An 18866-nucleotide genomic window follows, 5' to 3' on the forward strand; every position below is an offset into this window, starting at 1 on the left:
GGCCAGAATCAAGAGGAAGGATAAGCAGGAGCCAGACATAAACACAGATAGGAGAGGGCAAGCAACACATAGGAGCCAGGGACAGACACAATTCTTCTGCTTTCACTTAAGGATTTTTTTTTACTTTTTTTCTAATGAGGGCTTGGGAGATCACGGAACACTGATCTGAGGGAAAGAATCAGAGAATAGGCGTACTCTTCAGTAAAATTAATATGGGTATTGGAAATGAAAACTTCTTTCAGAATTCTTTAAAGTCAAATTTGTTCATACAAATTTATACAAATCAAGAATTGTCTGTAGTCTAATTTAGCAAAACTATATAGAATTGGAGGTAACATAAGGTAAGGCAGACTAGTAGGAAGGCACCAGGTTTTAGAGGACTTTGAATAATATGGCAAAGATTTTGATTCCTGAAAAAGCAAAAACTTGAGAGTTGTTAGAGCAGAGGAATGACATGACAAGATCTGTAAATAAGGGAAATTATTTTGATAACAATATGAAAAATGGATGGAAAAGGGGAAGGGATTGATTCCAGGAAACCTATTAGGAGATTGCTACCATAATTATGAGTGTTAATAAAAATCCATATTAAGATAGTGAAGGAAGCAAAAGAGGGAGGTGATGTTTGGAGAGATATTATAGAGGTGGAGTTAATAGGATTTGATAACTATAAAGGAGATGAGAGAGAGAGAGAGAGAGAGAGAGAGAGAGAGAGAGAGAGAGAAAGAGAGAGAGAGAGAGAGGAGTCAAAGAAAACCCTAAAATTGTGAACATGGGAAACTATAGAATGAAAGTCAGAAAGAGAAATAGTTTTAGAAGGAAACATAATGGGTTGGTTTTTGAATATGTTAAACTTGACATTACATTAGAACATTGAGATGTCTTGTAGGTAGAGATGTAGGTCAAAACTTTGTTGATAGACTGAGCAAAAACATTTATCTTCTGTTTGATCGTTTATTTATCATCAAAGTAAGATTTTTGAAGTATCATCATTAAGGTGGCAAGGCCTCATGACTATTGGATTTGTTCCTTCAGTGTGTGCAGGCATTTTCAATTCAACAAACAGTTTAATACATATTTACAAAGCAAAGTGCTATCTAGTAGGGAAGTACCAAAGGTTCAAAAGCTAATATAGAAAATGTCACATTTATATATATATATGATACAAGGTAAACGTGTTGAATACAGTAGAAGGTTCTAGACAAGAACTAGGAAGAATAGATCACTTTCCTCAAACATATAATCACAAATTATGCATTGATAACATTTATATGATGGAAAAAATTTCAAAATCAATCTTAAAACCAAATTATAAGAAATTATTGTCATATTCATGTAGCATTATTTTCAGAATGGACTCTTTTGTACTATTTTAGGGTAAGAAAATAAAATTTTAAACTATCTACTTGTGGGTCCTATGGCTTCCCTAGTTCTTATTTGTAGTCTATTATAATAGAACCTATAAATCCTAGCTGCTGGTTGATAACAAGGCCTAAAATTAGAGAGAAAAAGAAGACAGATTTTATCCCATTAGGAAACTGTAAATGCTAACAAGACAACACAAAGGGGAGAAGTTGCAGCTGCTGCACTGACAAATAAATAGTAACTTTTCTGTGCAATTAACTGCATTTTAACTGTTTGAGTAAAAGTTACAACTGGAACTTTGACCCCAAATTCACCAGGGAACATTCTTTTATTATTTCAGCAGCTCAGAACTATTAGTTTGAAGCTGGGATTTGGGGAAGATAGGATGAGACTGTTTTAACCATAATAGTCATTGGTATTCATACAGCACTTTAAGGTTTTTGTTGTAATTTTTAATCATGTCTGACTCTTTGGGGCCTCATTTGGGGTTTTCTTGGCAGAAATTCTAGAGTGATTTGTCAATTTTTTTGCCAGCCCATTTGATAGATGAGGAAACTGAGGCAAACAGGATTTAGGAACTTGTCTAGAATCACACAGTTAATAGGTTTCTGGGGCTGGATTTGAACTTCCCAACATAAGTTTGCCTGATTTCAGGCCTGGCACTCTATCCACCATGCCACCTAGCTTCCTCTAGAGTCTCTTCAAACTCAAGAATCAGTGGCAACCCACTTATACTCATTCTTTTTTGTCCTTCCCCTTCAATTTAGAGAATTTATTATACGGTGGTACATAATGGATCAAATTCAGGCTACCATGTGAGTATCCATGGCATTTCCCAATCCATCCATTCCCTTTTTTGAGGGCAAGGGGGAGGCTGAGGGGTTTTATTTCATATAACATTTTTTAACTTTACTCCCTTCCAGCTTCTAAGCAGCCAGTTCTGAACTCTAGCAGTCTCCTAGATCATTTTTAAATTTGCTTCTAAATTTCAGAGGGTCTTTGCTCTTTTTCCTGAATATCTTAAATGAAATTTATGCTGTTTTTGAAAACTAATCAATAAATGAATTGATTTCTTTCAAGTTTTTTTTGCAAGTTACAAAGATTTAAATTAGTTAGATTTTGGATGATATTTGGATGATATACCATGGAATGGTATAATTTGCATTAAGTTTTGTAGTACCCTTTCAAAATATTTTTTCTGAGTTGCCTGGAAACTAAATTGTGATAAGATGTAAACTCAGCTTTCCTGCTGATTTGCTGGAAATTGGATAGGTCATTTTTCTGTTGAAATGGAATTTAAATTCAAGAATGTCCTTTACCTCAAAACTCAGAGGTAAATTGCCAATTTTATGGGAAATTGCAAGCTTTATGGATCTTGATAGTAGTAATTGATGCATGCAAAGTCGTTCCAGGGAAGAGGGTAGTATCTTTTCTAAGTTTCATTTTTTAAGAGACAGAGGGAGTCTCAAGAAGATTCTTAGGAAGCCTCAGACATGATCCTAGTTAGTCAAGGGATAAATTCTCTGCAGATGCCATCACCGCATAATAATTTGATCAGTTCAAGCCTGTGTTCAGGTTCTGTCTTGCCATCTATAATCCAACATAGACAAACTCGGGATTGCTTTGCCCAGGGATCTCTCATCTCCAAGGAACACAAAGACATATTTCTTCTTCCTTATGTCAGTGACAAATGAACTGACCCAGATGCAATATGGTCAAACAAAACAATAATAGGAGAGAGATTTTAGATACTGTGGAAGGAAAATTCCCTGGACTTCTTGGTTCTTTATTGGCATTTATATTCTAGTATGTGATATTAATCATAGCTCTTGTCCTCTAATGAAGTCTTTTAGCAAGCAAATCAATCAATATCAAAGAATTCTCTGACAGTAGTAAACATAGGCCACAACTAACCAACTTCCAGTGGTGGCAGCAGCAGATAAAAACCCAGTTTTCCCATATTTCCCATGAGTGTGTTTTTCCCTTGCCACTCATGTGTCCTTAATTTCCCTCTCATGGTAGGCTGCCACAGCCTACAATTGTAAAAAGAATACAAACTTAATAAGTATGTATGGGCTTCTTTACTTCCTTCCATGAGCTCCAAGATATATCTCTGCAAATTTATGGTAGTATTTCTCTTGCTTTTATACCCACTCCACTTAACATAGGGTAAGAGTCCATGAGTAAATAAGACATAAGTGACTTGCAATATCTTACTGTAGGCTGATGCTCATTTAAAGACACCTTTGATACCTCCCTAAAGGCATTTTTCTCCACATCAAATAGGAAATTTGGCTCAAGTTACCAGAGAAGCAGCACAGGGTCTAGAAAGTTGTTTTTATTCTGGTTTCTAACTATCTGTAACACATTTTTATGGTGGAATCAGATCAAGGATGCTTTCAACTCTGTGTAACGGCATAAATTTGTAATAAAATAATCTGTCATTCCTTGAAATCACAAGACCCTTACTCCCCAAAACAGAAGCCATTAATGGATATCCTTAATATAGTAGTTTAGATCCATCTGAAGAACATGCTAACCTCAATATAAGCTACAGTTAGGAGTTTTCCTATTATCCAGGATTACTGTAAATACAATTTGTCCATAACCATGATGCATCTCTCCCAGTTAATGTATTCTTTTGGTTGATATGAGAAAATTAAAATGTTATCATTATAGATGATAACACAGTGATCCAGCAGGTCTATTAACACTGCAAGATATTGAATGATAGCAGAAGTTATTGTGTTCCAACCAGATGATTTTAGTCAATATCCATGAATGTGGTGAGCATTAAATGCTGTTGTCTGATCTTTCCCAGGCAGACACAAGTTGAGTTACGTGTGTCATAAGATGTAGTCTTAGATATGTTTCATTCCCTTATAGCTTCCCCTGAATATCATGACTCAGCAACAAGGGCATTTCCATTTTCCTTACAAGATGGATCCTTATCCCAGGGAGATCATTTAACCAAGCATTGGATCCATGTAACAGAGGGCTTTTGATATCTGCACATTAAAGATTTCTAAAAAGAATTCTGTATTCTACAGGCCCTTTTGAAAGACTACTCAAGCAAAGTAACTGCTGATTATTATTCAGAAACTTCTCTAGCAAGCAGCCTCAGGCAGGCATGGAGTGAGAGAAGTAAAAGATTCTGTTATTTATTCTAATAGCTTATTATGTTGCCAAAATCACCCCCATCCAATTACCAATGCTAAATGACCTTCGTGGTGTATCCATTATGTAAGATAGCTTCTCTCTATACTATGTTCTTAGGGAGAAAAAAGAACTGGAGCCAAGATGGTGGAGTGAGGCAGAAACTCCCTAGAACTTTCCCAAATTTCCCTCCAAACAATTTTAAACTAATATCTCAAAAGTAATTCTGGAGTGGCAGAACCAACAAAAGAATGGGGTGAAAAAAATTTTCATCCCAAGACAGTTTAGAAGGTCAATAGAAAAGGTCTATCGCATTGGGAGGAGAGTGGAATGCAGGCTGGCGCAGGTAGCCTGGGCAAGGTAGCCAGAGGCTAGGCCCCAGCAAGCCAGCAGGAAGGCACCATCCCCCTGCACAAGTGAACAGCGAGACCAAGCCTCTGGCCAGCAGGCAACTGAATGGGCAGCAGTGACTCTTGGAGCACTCAGCTCACAGAGGTTAAGGGGACTAAAGAGCCAGCGAGAAGAAGATGGCAAGGGATCCGTTGCTGACACTGGCATTGCCCAACTGTGATCAGTTTCACAAACATGGTCACAGACACATGGGAAAGAAGGACACTAGCACACTACATCAGGTAGTCACGTGGGGATCTGGGTCACAGGTACAAGATAGAAAAAACTCTTTTGATTGCTCACAGACCAAAGCATAGACTAGGAGAGCAGTGGCCATATGTCTCCTTAAATCATACCATCTTAGAAGAATAAAACACTTATAGGCCCCCAAAGTTATCTGTGAAAACAGCAGCGTGAAGAATGAAGCTTGGGACATTACTGCTTCACTCCAGGAGCAGAGTACAACTTGGTTATAAAGCAAAAAATCAAGAAATAGACTGGAAAATGACCCAAAAAACCCAAAACAAAACAAAAAACCTAACCAAGGAAAGTTAATATGACAGGCAAGATCAAAACAGACTCAGAAGAGAACCTCAGAAGAGACTGTCAAAACATCTACATATAAAATCTCAAAGAAAAATATGAGTTGGTGTCAGACCTCAAAAGAACTGGAAGAGTTCCAAAAGGATTTTTAAAATCAAATAAAAGGTCTATAAGAACAATTGGGAAAAATCACAAATAATGAAAGGGAATTATGAAAAAGTCTTAAAAACTTGGTAAAGAAAACACAAAAAAGAAAGAGATATCCAAAAATGCCTTGAAAAAATGAATTCTAAAAAAATTATTTGGCCAAATGAAAAAGGTAGTACCAAAAAACTCATTGAAAAAAACAATTCCTTAAACATTCGAACTGGGCAAGTAAAAGCTAATGATTTCATGAGACATTAAGAAACAATCAAACAATCAAAAAATGAAAAACAGAATAAAATGTAAAATATTTCATTGGAAAAAAACACTGACCTGGAAAATAGATTGAGGAGAAATTAAGATTTATTGGGCTACCATTTCCAAAGCCATGATTTAAAAAAAAAATCCCAGGCATCATTTTTTTAAAATAACTTTTTATTGATAGAACTCATGCCAGGGTAATTTTTTACAACATTATCCCTTGCATTCACTTCTGTTCTGATTTTTCCCCTCCCTCCCTCCACCCCCTCCCCCAGATGGCAAGCAGTTCTTTACATGTTGAATAGGTTACAGTATATCCTGGATACAATATACGTGTGTAGAACCGAACAATTTTCTTGTTGCACAGGGGGAGAATTGAATTCAGAAGGTATGAATAGTCCAGGAAGAAAAACAAAAATGCAAGCAGTTTATATTCATCTCCCAGTGTTCTTTCTTTGGGTGTAGCTGCTTCTGCCCATCTTTGATCAATTGAAACTGAATTAACTCTCTTTCTCGAAGAGATCCACTTCCATCAGAATACATCCTCAAACAGTATCATTGTTGAGGTGTATAATGATCTCCTGGTTCTGCTCATTTCACTTAGCATCAGTTCATGTAAGTCTCGCCAGTCCTCTCTGTATTATCTTCCTGGTCATTTCTTACAGAACAATAATATTCCATAACATTCATATACCACAATTTACCCAGCCATTCTCCAATTGATGGGCATCCATTCATTTTCCAGCTTCTAGCCACTACAAACAGGGCCAGGCATCATTTTTTAAAAGATATTGAGGCAGAACCAAGATGGTGGAATAAAGGTAGTGATTCACTTGAACTCCCCCCCCAAATCCCTTCAAATACCTTTAAGCAATTACTCTAAACAAATTCTAGGATATCAGAACCCATTTAAAAAATACTGTGAAGCAGCCTAAACAACTTAGAAGGTCATCAGGAAAAGTCTATTACACCAGGGTAAGAATGGAGCACTGTTCAGTGCAGGCTGTACCAGAACAGACCAGGTCCCAGTAAATCAGGAGAAGTCCTTGAAGTCTTTTGAATCAGTGGCAGCAGTGGCTGTCTCCAGACTTCTCATCCCACAGACACCAAAGATAACTTGGAAAATCAGCAAGAAAGGTTTTTTGCCCTAAAGGGAGAGTGGAGCACAGTCCAGCACAGGCTATGCCAGCAGAGGCCTGACCCCAGCAAACCAGGAGTGGGTCTTGGCAACTACTGAATCAGCAGTGTGAGGGCAAAGCCAAGATGGTAAAGTGAAGCCAGGAACTGCTTGACCTCTCCCAGTTTCTCTCAAAAACCACATGAAACCAAGACTCTGAACAGAGTCTGGCAGAATGAAACCACTCTCCAGCTCAAGATAGATTGAAAGGATTTCAAGAAAGCTCAGTCTCAGTAGGATAAAATGGGGTGTTTACCCCAGCTTAGACAGAGCCTGGGAAAGCCAGTGAGAGGATTTTAATTTCAACAAATTAGCAATTGAAACTCTTAGTCCTGATTCAATAGCAGAGCAGACTACTGGGGAAGCCTTCAGTCCTAGATCAAAAAGCAAATTCTTATAAACCAGGCTGTTTCCTCAAGAGCAAGTAAAAATAAAAATAAAAAATTTGCTGTGAGAAAAATACCAAATACAAGAGGCTTCTATGCTCAAAGCTAAGGCTCAGGGCTGCACGGGAAGCTTGGGACAGCACCTCTTGTAGTCCAGGAGCAGAAAGAAAATTATCCTGGTATCCTAGAACTAGAAGTTAAAATAGGAATTTTCACTAGTCACCTCATGAAAGAAATCCTAAAATGAAAATTCCCAGTAATTTTATAGCCAAATTCCAGAACTCAAGGAGAGGTGTCAAAGTCAAGGAGAAAATATTTCAAGCATCCAGAAAGAAATAATTCAAGTACTGTGGAGTCACAGTCACGATAAAACAAAATTTAGAAGCTTCCACGTTAAAGTATCAGAGGGATTGGAATATGATATTCCAGAGGGCAAAGGAGCTAAGGTTACAATTAAGAATCACCTACCCATCTCAACAACGATACTATATGAGGATATATTCTGATAGAAGTGGATTTCTTTGACAAAGAGATCTAACTCAGTTTCAATTGATCAAGGATGGACAGATGCAGCTACACCCAAAGAAAGGACACTGGGAAATGAATATAAACTGCTTGCATTGTTGTTTTTCTTCCTGGGTTATTTATGCCTTCTGAATCCAATTCTCCCTGTGTAATAAGAGAACTGTTCGGTTCTGCACACATATATTGTATCAAGGATATACTTTAACCTATTTAATATGTATAGGACTGCTTGCCATCTGGGGAGGGGGTGGAGGGAGGGAGGGGAAAAATCGGAACAGAAGAGAGTGCAAGGGAAAATGTTGTAAAAAATTGCCCTGGCATGGGTTCTGTCAATAAAAAGTTATTTAAAACAAAACAAAAACAATAAGAATCACCTACCCAGCAACATTTAATATACTCCTTGGTGGGGAGGATATGCAATGAAATAGAGTATTGAGCATTCCTGATTTTAAAAAAATAGCTGAATAGAAAATTTGACTTTCAAATACAAGATGCAAGAGAAACATAAAAAGTTTTTTTTCTTTTTTTTTCTTTTCCATCAGGAAAGGGAAATCATAAGGGGCTTAATAAAATAATCAATTTACATTCCTACCTGGGAAAATGATACTTGTAACTCAAAAGAACTTTCTCATTATTAGGGAACTTAAAAGAAACATATATAAACAGAGGGCACAGGCATAAGTTAAATATGAAGGATTGATACCTAAAAAAATAAAATTAAGGGGTAAGAGGAATATATTTAGAGAGAGAGTAAATAAAAGATAGAATAGCATAAATTATCTTCCATAAGAGACAAGAAAAGGCTTTTTCAGTGGTGGGGAAGAAGTGGAAGGTGAGGGGGAATGAGTGAAGTTTACTTTCATCTGAATTGGCTCAAAGAGGAAATAACATACACACTCAATTGGGTGTAGAAATCTAACCCTACAGGAAAGTAGGAAGAAGAAGGGGATACAAAAAGGATATAGGATGATAGAAAAAAGGGCAGACTGGGGAGGGAGATAGTCAGAAACAAAATACTTTTGAAGAGGCACAGGGTGAAAGAAAAGAGAGGATAGAATAAATGGGAAGGAATACAGTTAGCTATAATAATTTAAAAAATAATTTTAAAGCAAGTTTCTCTGATAAAGGCCCAATTTCTTAAACATAGGGGAACTGAATCAAACTTATAAAAATAAAAGCTATCCCCTAATTGATAAATGATGAAAAAATAGGAACAGTTTTAGATGAAGTAATCAAATAATAGCCATATAGGAAAATGCTCTAACTTATTATTAATTGGGGAAATATAAATTAAAACAATCTTGAAGTACTACTTATTAGATTGGCTAGTAGGCTAGGAAAGGAAAATGACAAATGCCGAAGAGAACATGGGAACTGATTCAACCATCCCAACCAGCAATTTGGAGTTTTTCCCAAAGGACTATAAAACCATGCATACCCTTTTTTGTTTGGTTTGATTTTATATTTTATGTTTTTAATTAAAGTTTTAATTTTCAAAACATATGCATGAATAATTTTTCAACATTAACCCTTGCAAAACATTGTGTTCCAATTCCCTCTTTTCCCCTCCCCCCAGATGGTAAGTAATCCAGTATATGTTAAACACGGTAAAAATATATGTTAAATCCAATATATGCATACATATTTATACAATTATCTTGCTGCACAAGAAAAATCAAATCAAAAAGAAAAAAAATGAGAAAGAAAATAAAATACAAGCAAACAACAACAAAAAGAGTGAACATGCTATGTTGTGATCCACACTCACTCTCCACAGTCCTCTCTGTGAGTATAGATGGCTCTCTTCATCACAAGATCATTGGAACTGACTTGGATCATCTCATTGTTGAAAAGAGCCACATCTATCAGAAATTGATCATCATATAATCTTATTGTTGCTATATCCAATGTTCTCTTGGTTCTGCTCACTTCACTTAGCATCAGTTGATGTAAGTCTCTCCAGGCTTTTCTGAAATCATCCTGCTGGTCATTTCTTACAGAACAATAATATTCCATTATATTCATATACCATAATTTATTCAACTATTCTCCAACTGATGGGCATCCTCTTAGTTTCCAATTTCTTGCCACTACAAAAAGAGCTGCCACAAATATTTTTGCACATGCGGGTCTTGTTCCTTCCTTTATGATCTCTTTTGGGATACAGTAAAGACACTGCTGGTTTAAAGAGTACGCAGTTTGATAACCCTTTGGGCATAGTTCAGTATTACTCTTTGAATTGTTGGATCTGTTCACAATTTCACCAACAGTGTATTAGTGTCCCAGTTTTCCCACATTCCCTCCAACATCCATCATTATCTTTTCCTGTCATCTTAGCCAATCTGAGAGGTGTGTGATGGTACTTCAGAGTTGTCTTAATTTGCATTTCTCTGATTACTAGTGATTTACAGCACCTTTTCATATGATCAGAAATGATTTTCATTTCTTCATCTGAAAATTGTCTGTTCATATCCTTGGACCACTTATCAATTGGAGAATAGCTTGAATTCTTATGAATTTGAGTCAGTTCTTTATATATTTTAGAAATAAGGCCTTTATCAGAACCTTTGAATGTAAAAATGGTTTTCCCAATTTTTTCTAATCTCATCTGCATTAGTTTTGTTTGTACAAAAACTTTTTAACTTAATATAATCAAAATTATCTATATTTTTGTTCAATAATGAATTCCAGTTCTTCTTTGACCATGCATCTTCTTTGACCATTACTAATTTGTATCCCAAAAGAGATCTTTCATAAAACAAAAAGTAAAAAGTTCTATATGTACAAAAATATTTATAGCAGCTCTTTTCTTAAGGCAAAGAATTAGAAATTGAGGGGATGTCCATCAAGTGGGGAATGCCTGGATACATTGTGGCATATGCTTATGATAAAATATTATTGTGTCATAAGAAATGAATACTGGATCTTTCAGAAAAACCTAGAAAGGCTTATATGAACTGATGCAATGTAAAGAGACAGAATCAAGAGAACATTTTACATAATGACAGAAATATTGTATGATGACCAACTGTTAATGTTATTCTCATAAATACAGTGTTAAGACAATTCCAAAAGACTCATGATGGAAAAAATGCTAGCACCTCCAGAAAAGACTTGATGGAGTCTGAATGAGGATGAAAACATGCTATTTTTCACTTTTTTGTGTGTTTTCTTCCTTTTAATAACATGACTAATCTGGAAATATCTTTTGAATGATTTCACATGTATAACCTATTTCAAATTGTTACCATCTCAAAGACAGTAAAATTAGAGAGCACAGAGAATTTGGAACTCAAAATTTTTAAAAAGTGAATATTAAAAATTGTTTTTACATGCAATTGGGAAAAAATAAAATATTGTTTAAAATACAACTATGCCTCACCAGCTGCTTCTTTTATATTAACACTAGTTTTAAAGCCTTTTGGGCTAAAGAAACTAATGCATTTAGTTGTTTGCCCCTCTTTAATACAGTTCATGGATACAGTGTAATGAAAAAATGCAGCATCAAATATACCTACTGAAGCCTATTTATAACCTGCAAACTTTCCCATTTTCCTCTATTTTTCTTTGTGTACTTCACTAATAGTATTTTTCTCTTTTTAAACAAAGGATGATGATGTAACATGTTCCTTTCAGAGAACCATAGTATAAGCATTGCAACCTTTGCTGTAGTAAAGCTGGGTGGTTCAGCACTGGCATGGTGGATAGCGCCAAGCTGCTTATAGTCTAATGTCAGTTGTAAAGCATATTAAGGGTAACATTTCCAGGATAAATTAAGGAGAGCTTAGCTTAGACTGGTAGATTGATTTACAGTGGCTCATCTTCATGTGTCTAAGTGATCTGGATTATTCACAAAGAATATTGGAAAAATAATGCCAAGTGTTTGGGTTTCCTAAGGAAATGCCTATGTGTATATGCATGATTTCTATTATATAACCATATAATTATATATATATAAAACCTGCCATATAGACATTTGTAACATAGCTACTATTAGACATATATAATTATATGCATAATGCCTATATAGAGGCATGTATATATACATATATATATACATATATATACACACACATATATATATCCTATAAATATACATAACCATGAAACCTTCTGCTATATGAATACCACCCCAGTTTAAGAGATCTCTCCAGGATAAGAATCCACCTTGCAAAGTGAAAATGTTATAGGAATTTTAGAAATATTTATGGGAAAGCCTGAAAAATTCTTTACTTGCCCCTCCTTATTACCCACAGGAACTTTTCTTTCTTATGTCCCCAACGAGTTATGAAAACGAGTTATGAAACTAATTTGAAAATAGATGTTTAACAAAGCCAAAGACAGCATCTTATGATAATATATTCCTTCTTATCATACACATTACATGATGAGGATTGGTGTGCCAATGAGCAATCCATCCTATCTGCTGGTGGTTTGGCAAAAATAGTTTAGTAAAGGAAAAGAATTAAGATACAGGCCTTATCCTCTCATCTTCCACTTGGAAATGGAGAGCCTGCATGACTTTGGTTAAGTTGACAAAAATGTTTTTGATATCATCTCTTTCAGATGAAGCTGTTGATGTTTTAACACTTGTGCTGGGCTCCTCACTTATGTCCCACTGCTAAAATAAAGCTATTTCCTTGGGAGATGTGAAAAAAAAAAGAAAATAGATGTTTAAATAGAAAAAAAATCTTAAATAATGAATATTCCCCTGCTACTGAGCCATGATATTCACAGGAAGTTCTAAGGGGCCAAAATGTATCTGAAACTGAATCTCCAAAATATATGTATCTTAATTTGTGTCTGTCCTAAGACTGATCAGAAAATAGCAATTTGTGCTCACTACAATCATTATGGTTTAAATCATGACATTATAATAAAAATTACATGATAATAATCATTACATAACGATATACATGATGAACCATTTATATATATATAAAATGAGTATATTGAGGAAGATTATACATAAATATATATGTGCACTTATGCACATATATTTAAATATAAATTTTCTGCACTCATCCTTTACCCAAATGCTGATTATTTGAAAATTCTGGTGAATTAATTGCCAGCTAATCAAAGTTTTACTATACTGTAATTTTCTTATTAAGGTTAAATAATTCTCATGACTTAAAATTAAATTTAACATATGAATCTTTTCATCATGTTAAAATTTAGGTTATGTTTTCTTTGAAAAATCAAACACACAGTATAAAATAATAATTAGTGAGGTTTTCAGATAATTTTTAATAATTACTCATTTGCTTTCTAAAGTTAGTACTTGGCTCTCTTGCTATTCTCTACACTCTGTGTTGGCAATCCTATTAATTCCCATAGCTTCAACTACTATCTTTAAGCAGATGACATACATATCTGCATTTCCAGTCCTAAACTTTAGTATGGGCTTCAAAATGGCATTTCCTACTGTCTTCAGGAATCACTGCATGGATGATCTAAAACTCAAATGCTAAACCATCTCTCTTCTCCCTAAACTTGATCCTACTTCTGACCTCACTATTTCTACTTATGATACCACCTAATTCTGTGAATAAATTCACTTATCTTAGTAGTATACTTTCCAGAGATATACACATAGATGAGGTTGATACACACATTCCAAGAGCTAGGTCACTGTTTGGGATACTCCAAAGGAACATGAGAGAGAAGAGATATTAGACTACCAAAATGAAATTCTACAGAACTATAGTATTTGATTTTGTTTCTGTATGCCTGTGAAACTTGGATAGTATATCAGTGTCATGCTAGAAAACTGAATCACTTCCATTTGGATTGTTTAGGAAGATTCTGAAGATCACCTTGTGAGATAAGGTACAAGGCAGTGGAGTCCCTTCTGTTCTTGAGCTAACCAATCAAGCATTTAAATTTTAATTCAAAGAGTGTAACTCTGTCATATTTTTAAAGTATCAAACATATATTTGTCAGAAAAAATATTCTGTGGAGAACTTACACAAGGCAAATGCTGACATGGAGGTCAGAAGAAGCAATGTAAGAACACTTTTAAGGTTTTTCTGAAGAATTTTGGAATCAGTTGTGAGACATGGAAGACCCTAGCAAGGAGTACCCACATCAAAGAAGGTGCTGTGGTCTATGAACAAAGCAAAATCACAGTAGCACAAGGAAAACATGAGATGCACAAATTTAAAGACCAAATGTTCATAAGTGCACAATCTGTGATAGAGCCTTTTTTGATCCTATAGTGTGCCTTAACTCCAACATAACGTCATTTTGACCCTCTTTAATTATGAAAAACAATAACCATCATCTCCCATCTTAAGAACTTTTGAATTATCTTTGACTCTTCTCTCTTACTTCTCATATTCAGCCAGCTAGCATATTCTCTGCATTCCATTTTTGCAATATATGTCCCCTCTCTTCCATTTCCACTGCTATTACCTTAGTATTGGCTCTCATAAGATCACAAATCTAGAGTTGACCTCAGAGACCATCTCCTCCAACCCCTTCATATCATATATGAGAAAACAGATCTAAGCTGGTGAAATGACTTGCTTGAGGCTACACAGGCAGAGGAAGGCTTACGATGCCACTCATGTGGACTGGCTCTTCCTACCTTTAACCAATCCTTCATTTCAATGCCAGACTATTTGTGGAGAGGGGCTATGCATAGATCTGATCAATTTCCTTCTCTGCCCCAAAATCATTAAGTTCCCAAATTTCAAAGTTCTCTACATTACAGCTAAAATCTTTCATAACTGTGTTTCACCCTACCTTCCAAGTTTTATCTTTTATTACATTTCTCTATGTACTTTAAACTCCATGAAAACTAAACAATTCTCTATCCCATTTACTTGTACTGTGATCACATCTCAGTTATTTTGCTCAAACCCTGTGCCTGGAATGTCTTTCCTCCCTCTCCTCCTTTATTGGATTCCTGTCCATCGGTTACTGTACAATTCAAATGCCACCTGTACTATGAAACCTCCATGATACCTCCATGGAACTTTGTTTTATAAGTCCTTCAATCTTATAACCATACCAGACTGTGAGCTCTTTGAGGGTAGCTACCATGTTTTTTGCATCTCTCTAGAACTTAGCACTATGCTCTATTTATAATAAGTATTTAACTATTTTTCCGAGCCCTGCACTGCAAGTATTATGGCAAATATTGCATATGACTTTTATGATAAAGAATGTGAAATGTATGTATTAATCAATTCATATATATTAGTGAATTCATCAGTTAATCAATTCAAATCATTTAACTAGCGGACTGACAGGATAGAAGCCATGGTTCCTTCAAAATCAAAATAAAACACATACAAAAATAAGTAAAACTTTTTTTCTTCTAAAGAATCAAACCAAAACAAGAAAGGAAATTAAGGTACCGAATTGTTACTCTTGTAACATCTTACTCCAAGTACTGGTACTAAAATCAGCCCTGATTTTTTATCTCATTTGTTATAACAGGATCAGCTAAAAATAGCATCTGGAATGACAGTTAATAACCTCCCAGGCTCTATTACAAAAAAAAATTGGCAAACCATTTTTATTTCAAATGCTTTTTGATTATAGAGACCATAACAACAACTATATGGGAATACTTTAAGACCTATTATACCTTACCTTCAGATCCTATTCTATATCCTACAACATTTTCAACTCAATGCATTTACATTTTGTTCAGACTACTTTTTAAAATTTTATGATGTAATTCAATGGGAAAACATGATTTGATATGAGAAAGTTTGTCTTCTGTTAATTTTATTGACATTTAAATGTTTCATAAATCAATGTATGGTGATATTTTAAAATTATAATTACCATCTTCCTGAATTTAAATTATCATAGGATCTTAAGATTTAATGCTGGAAGGAAGATTAAAATCCTAAAGCTTTAAGATTAAGGCTAAGATTATATTTCTGAGTCACAACCTTTTAAAAATAGTCAGTGAAGTTGGCTCCAAAGGAGCTTTAAACATTCATCTGTTATGTTAAGGCTGAGACAGGCAGACAGACAAAAACAAAGGTCAGCTTGAGGAAACAACCTTCTAGAATAAGTAGCAGAGTAGCCTGAGTAAAAACCAGTAGGAAGCTTCCTTTTGAAATTTGAAGTTTCAAAGAGTAACTAGCAGACCTAGAAGACTGAAGCCTTGATTCCTTCAAAGTCAAAATAAACACATCCAAGAACAAGTAAAACTTTTTTCTATTAAAGAACCCAACCAAAACAAAAAAAAGGAAATTAAGCTGACTTCAAAGAAAAGCCTATGTACAAGCCTCTGAAGCTTTAGCTAGGAAAAAAAGACAAGAAATAAAAGCTTGTTTTTCAAAATCAGAAGCAAATAAATACAGAGAAAAGAAAATGACCTGCATATTGTTGGATGATCAAAGACACCAAAATCAACTAAAAATGATGCCAACATCAAGAAAAAAAACCTGTCCATGTCCAAGGCCAGTTTGGCATTCATGATAGAACAGAGGCTCTCCAAAAACCATTACTCAGTGCTCAAAATGTATTAGTTTGTTTAGTTGTGTTTTTTAAATTAATTAGCTAGTGCTGTTTTAAACAGAAGTGGAAAGCAAATGTTGGAATCACTTTGGTTGTTGTCATCCTGCCGTTTATTTTGTCTTAATTTTTTGATATTTTTGTTTGCTTTTGTTATTTTCAAACTATCCAACATTTAGTTAATGATAATAATTATTCCCTCTGGCTTAAACATAGTAAATACTTCATTTTTCTATATATTATTCTTTATTCTGTATTAAAAGGTTTGATTTCTTGGTAGGACTATAAAGTTTTCCAAGTATTAAGTAAGAATATTGTTCTTTTTCTTATTAGTAAAACTTTGGCAATAGTGGCTATGTTAAAAATTAATTCCAACTGGATTCACTTTTTTTGGTAACTAGTAACTTTAATAACTTTGGTAACTCACCTCAGACATTAAGATTTATATTTCTTAGATAAAATCACATAAATCTATTATTCCAAACATACTCACTAACAACTACCTGTTTTTTTTTAATTTTAAAATATGATTTTATAATATTTTTAAATAAAGTAAAAAATATATTAGTTTCTTTTCTCCCCAATTTTTCTTTGTTAAAAGTTCTCATGAGTTTTTGCTTAGAAACATAGATTTAGAACTGAAAAAAGACCCATGGAGATCATGTATACAATCATCTTCTAATTTTATGATGAAGAAACAGCAGCCCAGTGATGTTAAGCAACTTGATGATGGTCAAGTAGCAGAACTAAAATTCAAGGCCAAATTCTTTGAGTACAAATTCCTCATTCTTTCTATTAAACTAGACATTAATATCCTTTGAAAGAATGAGGTATATTTGTGTAGACTAGAGCATGGTCAGTGAACATCAGGCTCACTTTAAAAAAAAAAACAATGGATTTCCATTTAAAATGTCTATAATAGACAAGTAACATTCTGTAAAGTCAGAAACCTACAATCAATTGATTTGAAAAGCTAGATAAGAATTTGTTATACTTGAGAAAACAAGAGAACATAGTTTTCATGAATCTTTCCATATTTAAAATTACATCAAAACAAAATTCAGTACTAACACTTAGTTCTAGGTAGGTATTTTATCATTAATATTGGGATTCTAATACTACAGGAACAAATTTAATTCCACTTTTTATTTCTAAAGAATATTTATGTATTTAATTATGAATATTGCAGCACTGTGTAGTGGCAGAATATACAGAATCTAGATTAAAATTAAAGTTAAATATATGCATTTTATGTCATAATATTACTGGCTTCTAAGTTTGCTTATGATCTGCTGATTTGGCTCAAGACAAGAATTCAATAATTTTTGAATGGTAAAGTAAAATGATATTCTATGCAGAAAGCATATTGAAATGGTATTTCTTTTTATTTTTTAATGTGACACCCTCATACTCACAAGCTTCCTCAGAAATGGGCTTCTGCTCATGTTAATATACTATAGTGGTAGTTGTAACATGCTTCCTTTTTGCTTTGTGTGAGCATCCAACTTGCCATTCTTGTCATAGATCATGTAAATGGACACTGCACCAGCCCTACTTCTCAGAGTTGCAGTTCTGGAAAACGTCTTTCTAGTGCTGATGTTTCAAAAGTAAATCGCTGGGGTCCTGGACGACCACCATTCCGAAAGGCACAGTCGGCTGCTTGCATGGAAGTTTCTCTACCAGTCACAACAGAAGGTAGATTATAAATAAGGATTTGGTTGAAATAGGACTGTTTTTCTTTCAGTTTTTCTAGCACATATCTAAATTTAATCAAGAGCCACAACTAGGGTAAAGTGACTAGGACTTTGCTCCAATTTAAAGGAAACTAATAGTACCTTCCTGGAGCATTATTGGTTCTTGCATATGGCCATGTTCCAGAAGATTGCCCTTAAATATTTCTCGTTGTCCCAGATAATAACCCAGATGGTTACTTAAAAATTAGTATATCACTAAGTTTCCTAAGCTTACTGCTGCTATTATAATGAAAATAATAATGGTAATAATTATAGCTCATGTTTTTATAGAACTTTATTCAAAAAGCTTTCCTTACAATAACCCAGTGGTATAAGTTTTCTAAGTAAGAAGCAGCAAAGCATAATAGAAAGCTAGCCTGAGAGTCAGGAAAGTGTGGGGTGAAGTTTTACCTCTGACTCATTTTAGCTGTGTGACCATGGGAGATCACTTAACCACTTCACGCCCAGGCTGTTCTTTAAATTGAAGAGAAGATACTGATATCAATTTCACATTGATTTATTCCATTGTTATTGATTGGAATCCTAATCACAAGATATCTCTTTTTACCTATATGTCTACTTATGTTGTGCAGTGTAGTCAAACTCAAATAGAAATAGATCCTTATGGGCCACACATTGACTTAGAAAAAACAAAAATTAATACAAGGATAGCTCTTTCTGCACTTACAGTCTGTCACCTCT

General features: G+C 34.5%; 1 protein-coding gene across 1 annotated transcript in view; it reads left to right on the forward strand.

Annotated features, from left to right (window-relative positions):
- The window catches only part of STXBP5L (syntaxin binding protein 5L), a 430479-nt gene that overhangs the window by 371104 nt on the left and 40509 nt on the right, over positions 1-18866 (forward strand). Inside the window, exon 21 of the mRNA XM_051990611.1 lies at positions 17956-18126. Within this exon, the coding sequence (XP_051846571.1) occupies positions 17956-18126 (171 nt within the window). The remainder of the gene's footprint in view (positions 1-17955; positions 18127-18866) is intronic.

The sequence above is a fragment of the Antechinus flavipes genome, chromosome 3, assembly GCF_016432865.1.
Source record: "Antechinus flavipes isolate AdamAnt ecotype Samford, QLD, Australia chromosome 3, AdamAnt_v2, whole genome shotgun sequence".
Taxonomy (NCBI): Eukaryota; Metazoa; Chordata; class Mammalia; order Dasyuromorphia; family Dasyuridae; genus Antechinus; species Antechinus flavipes.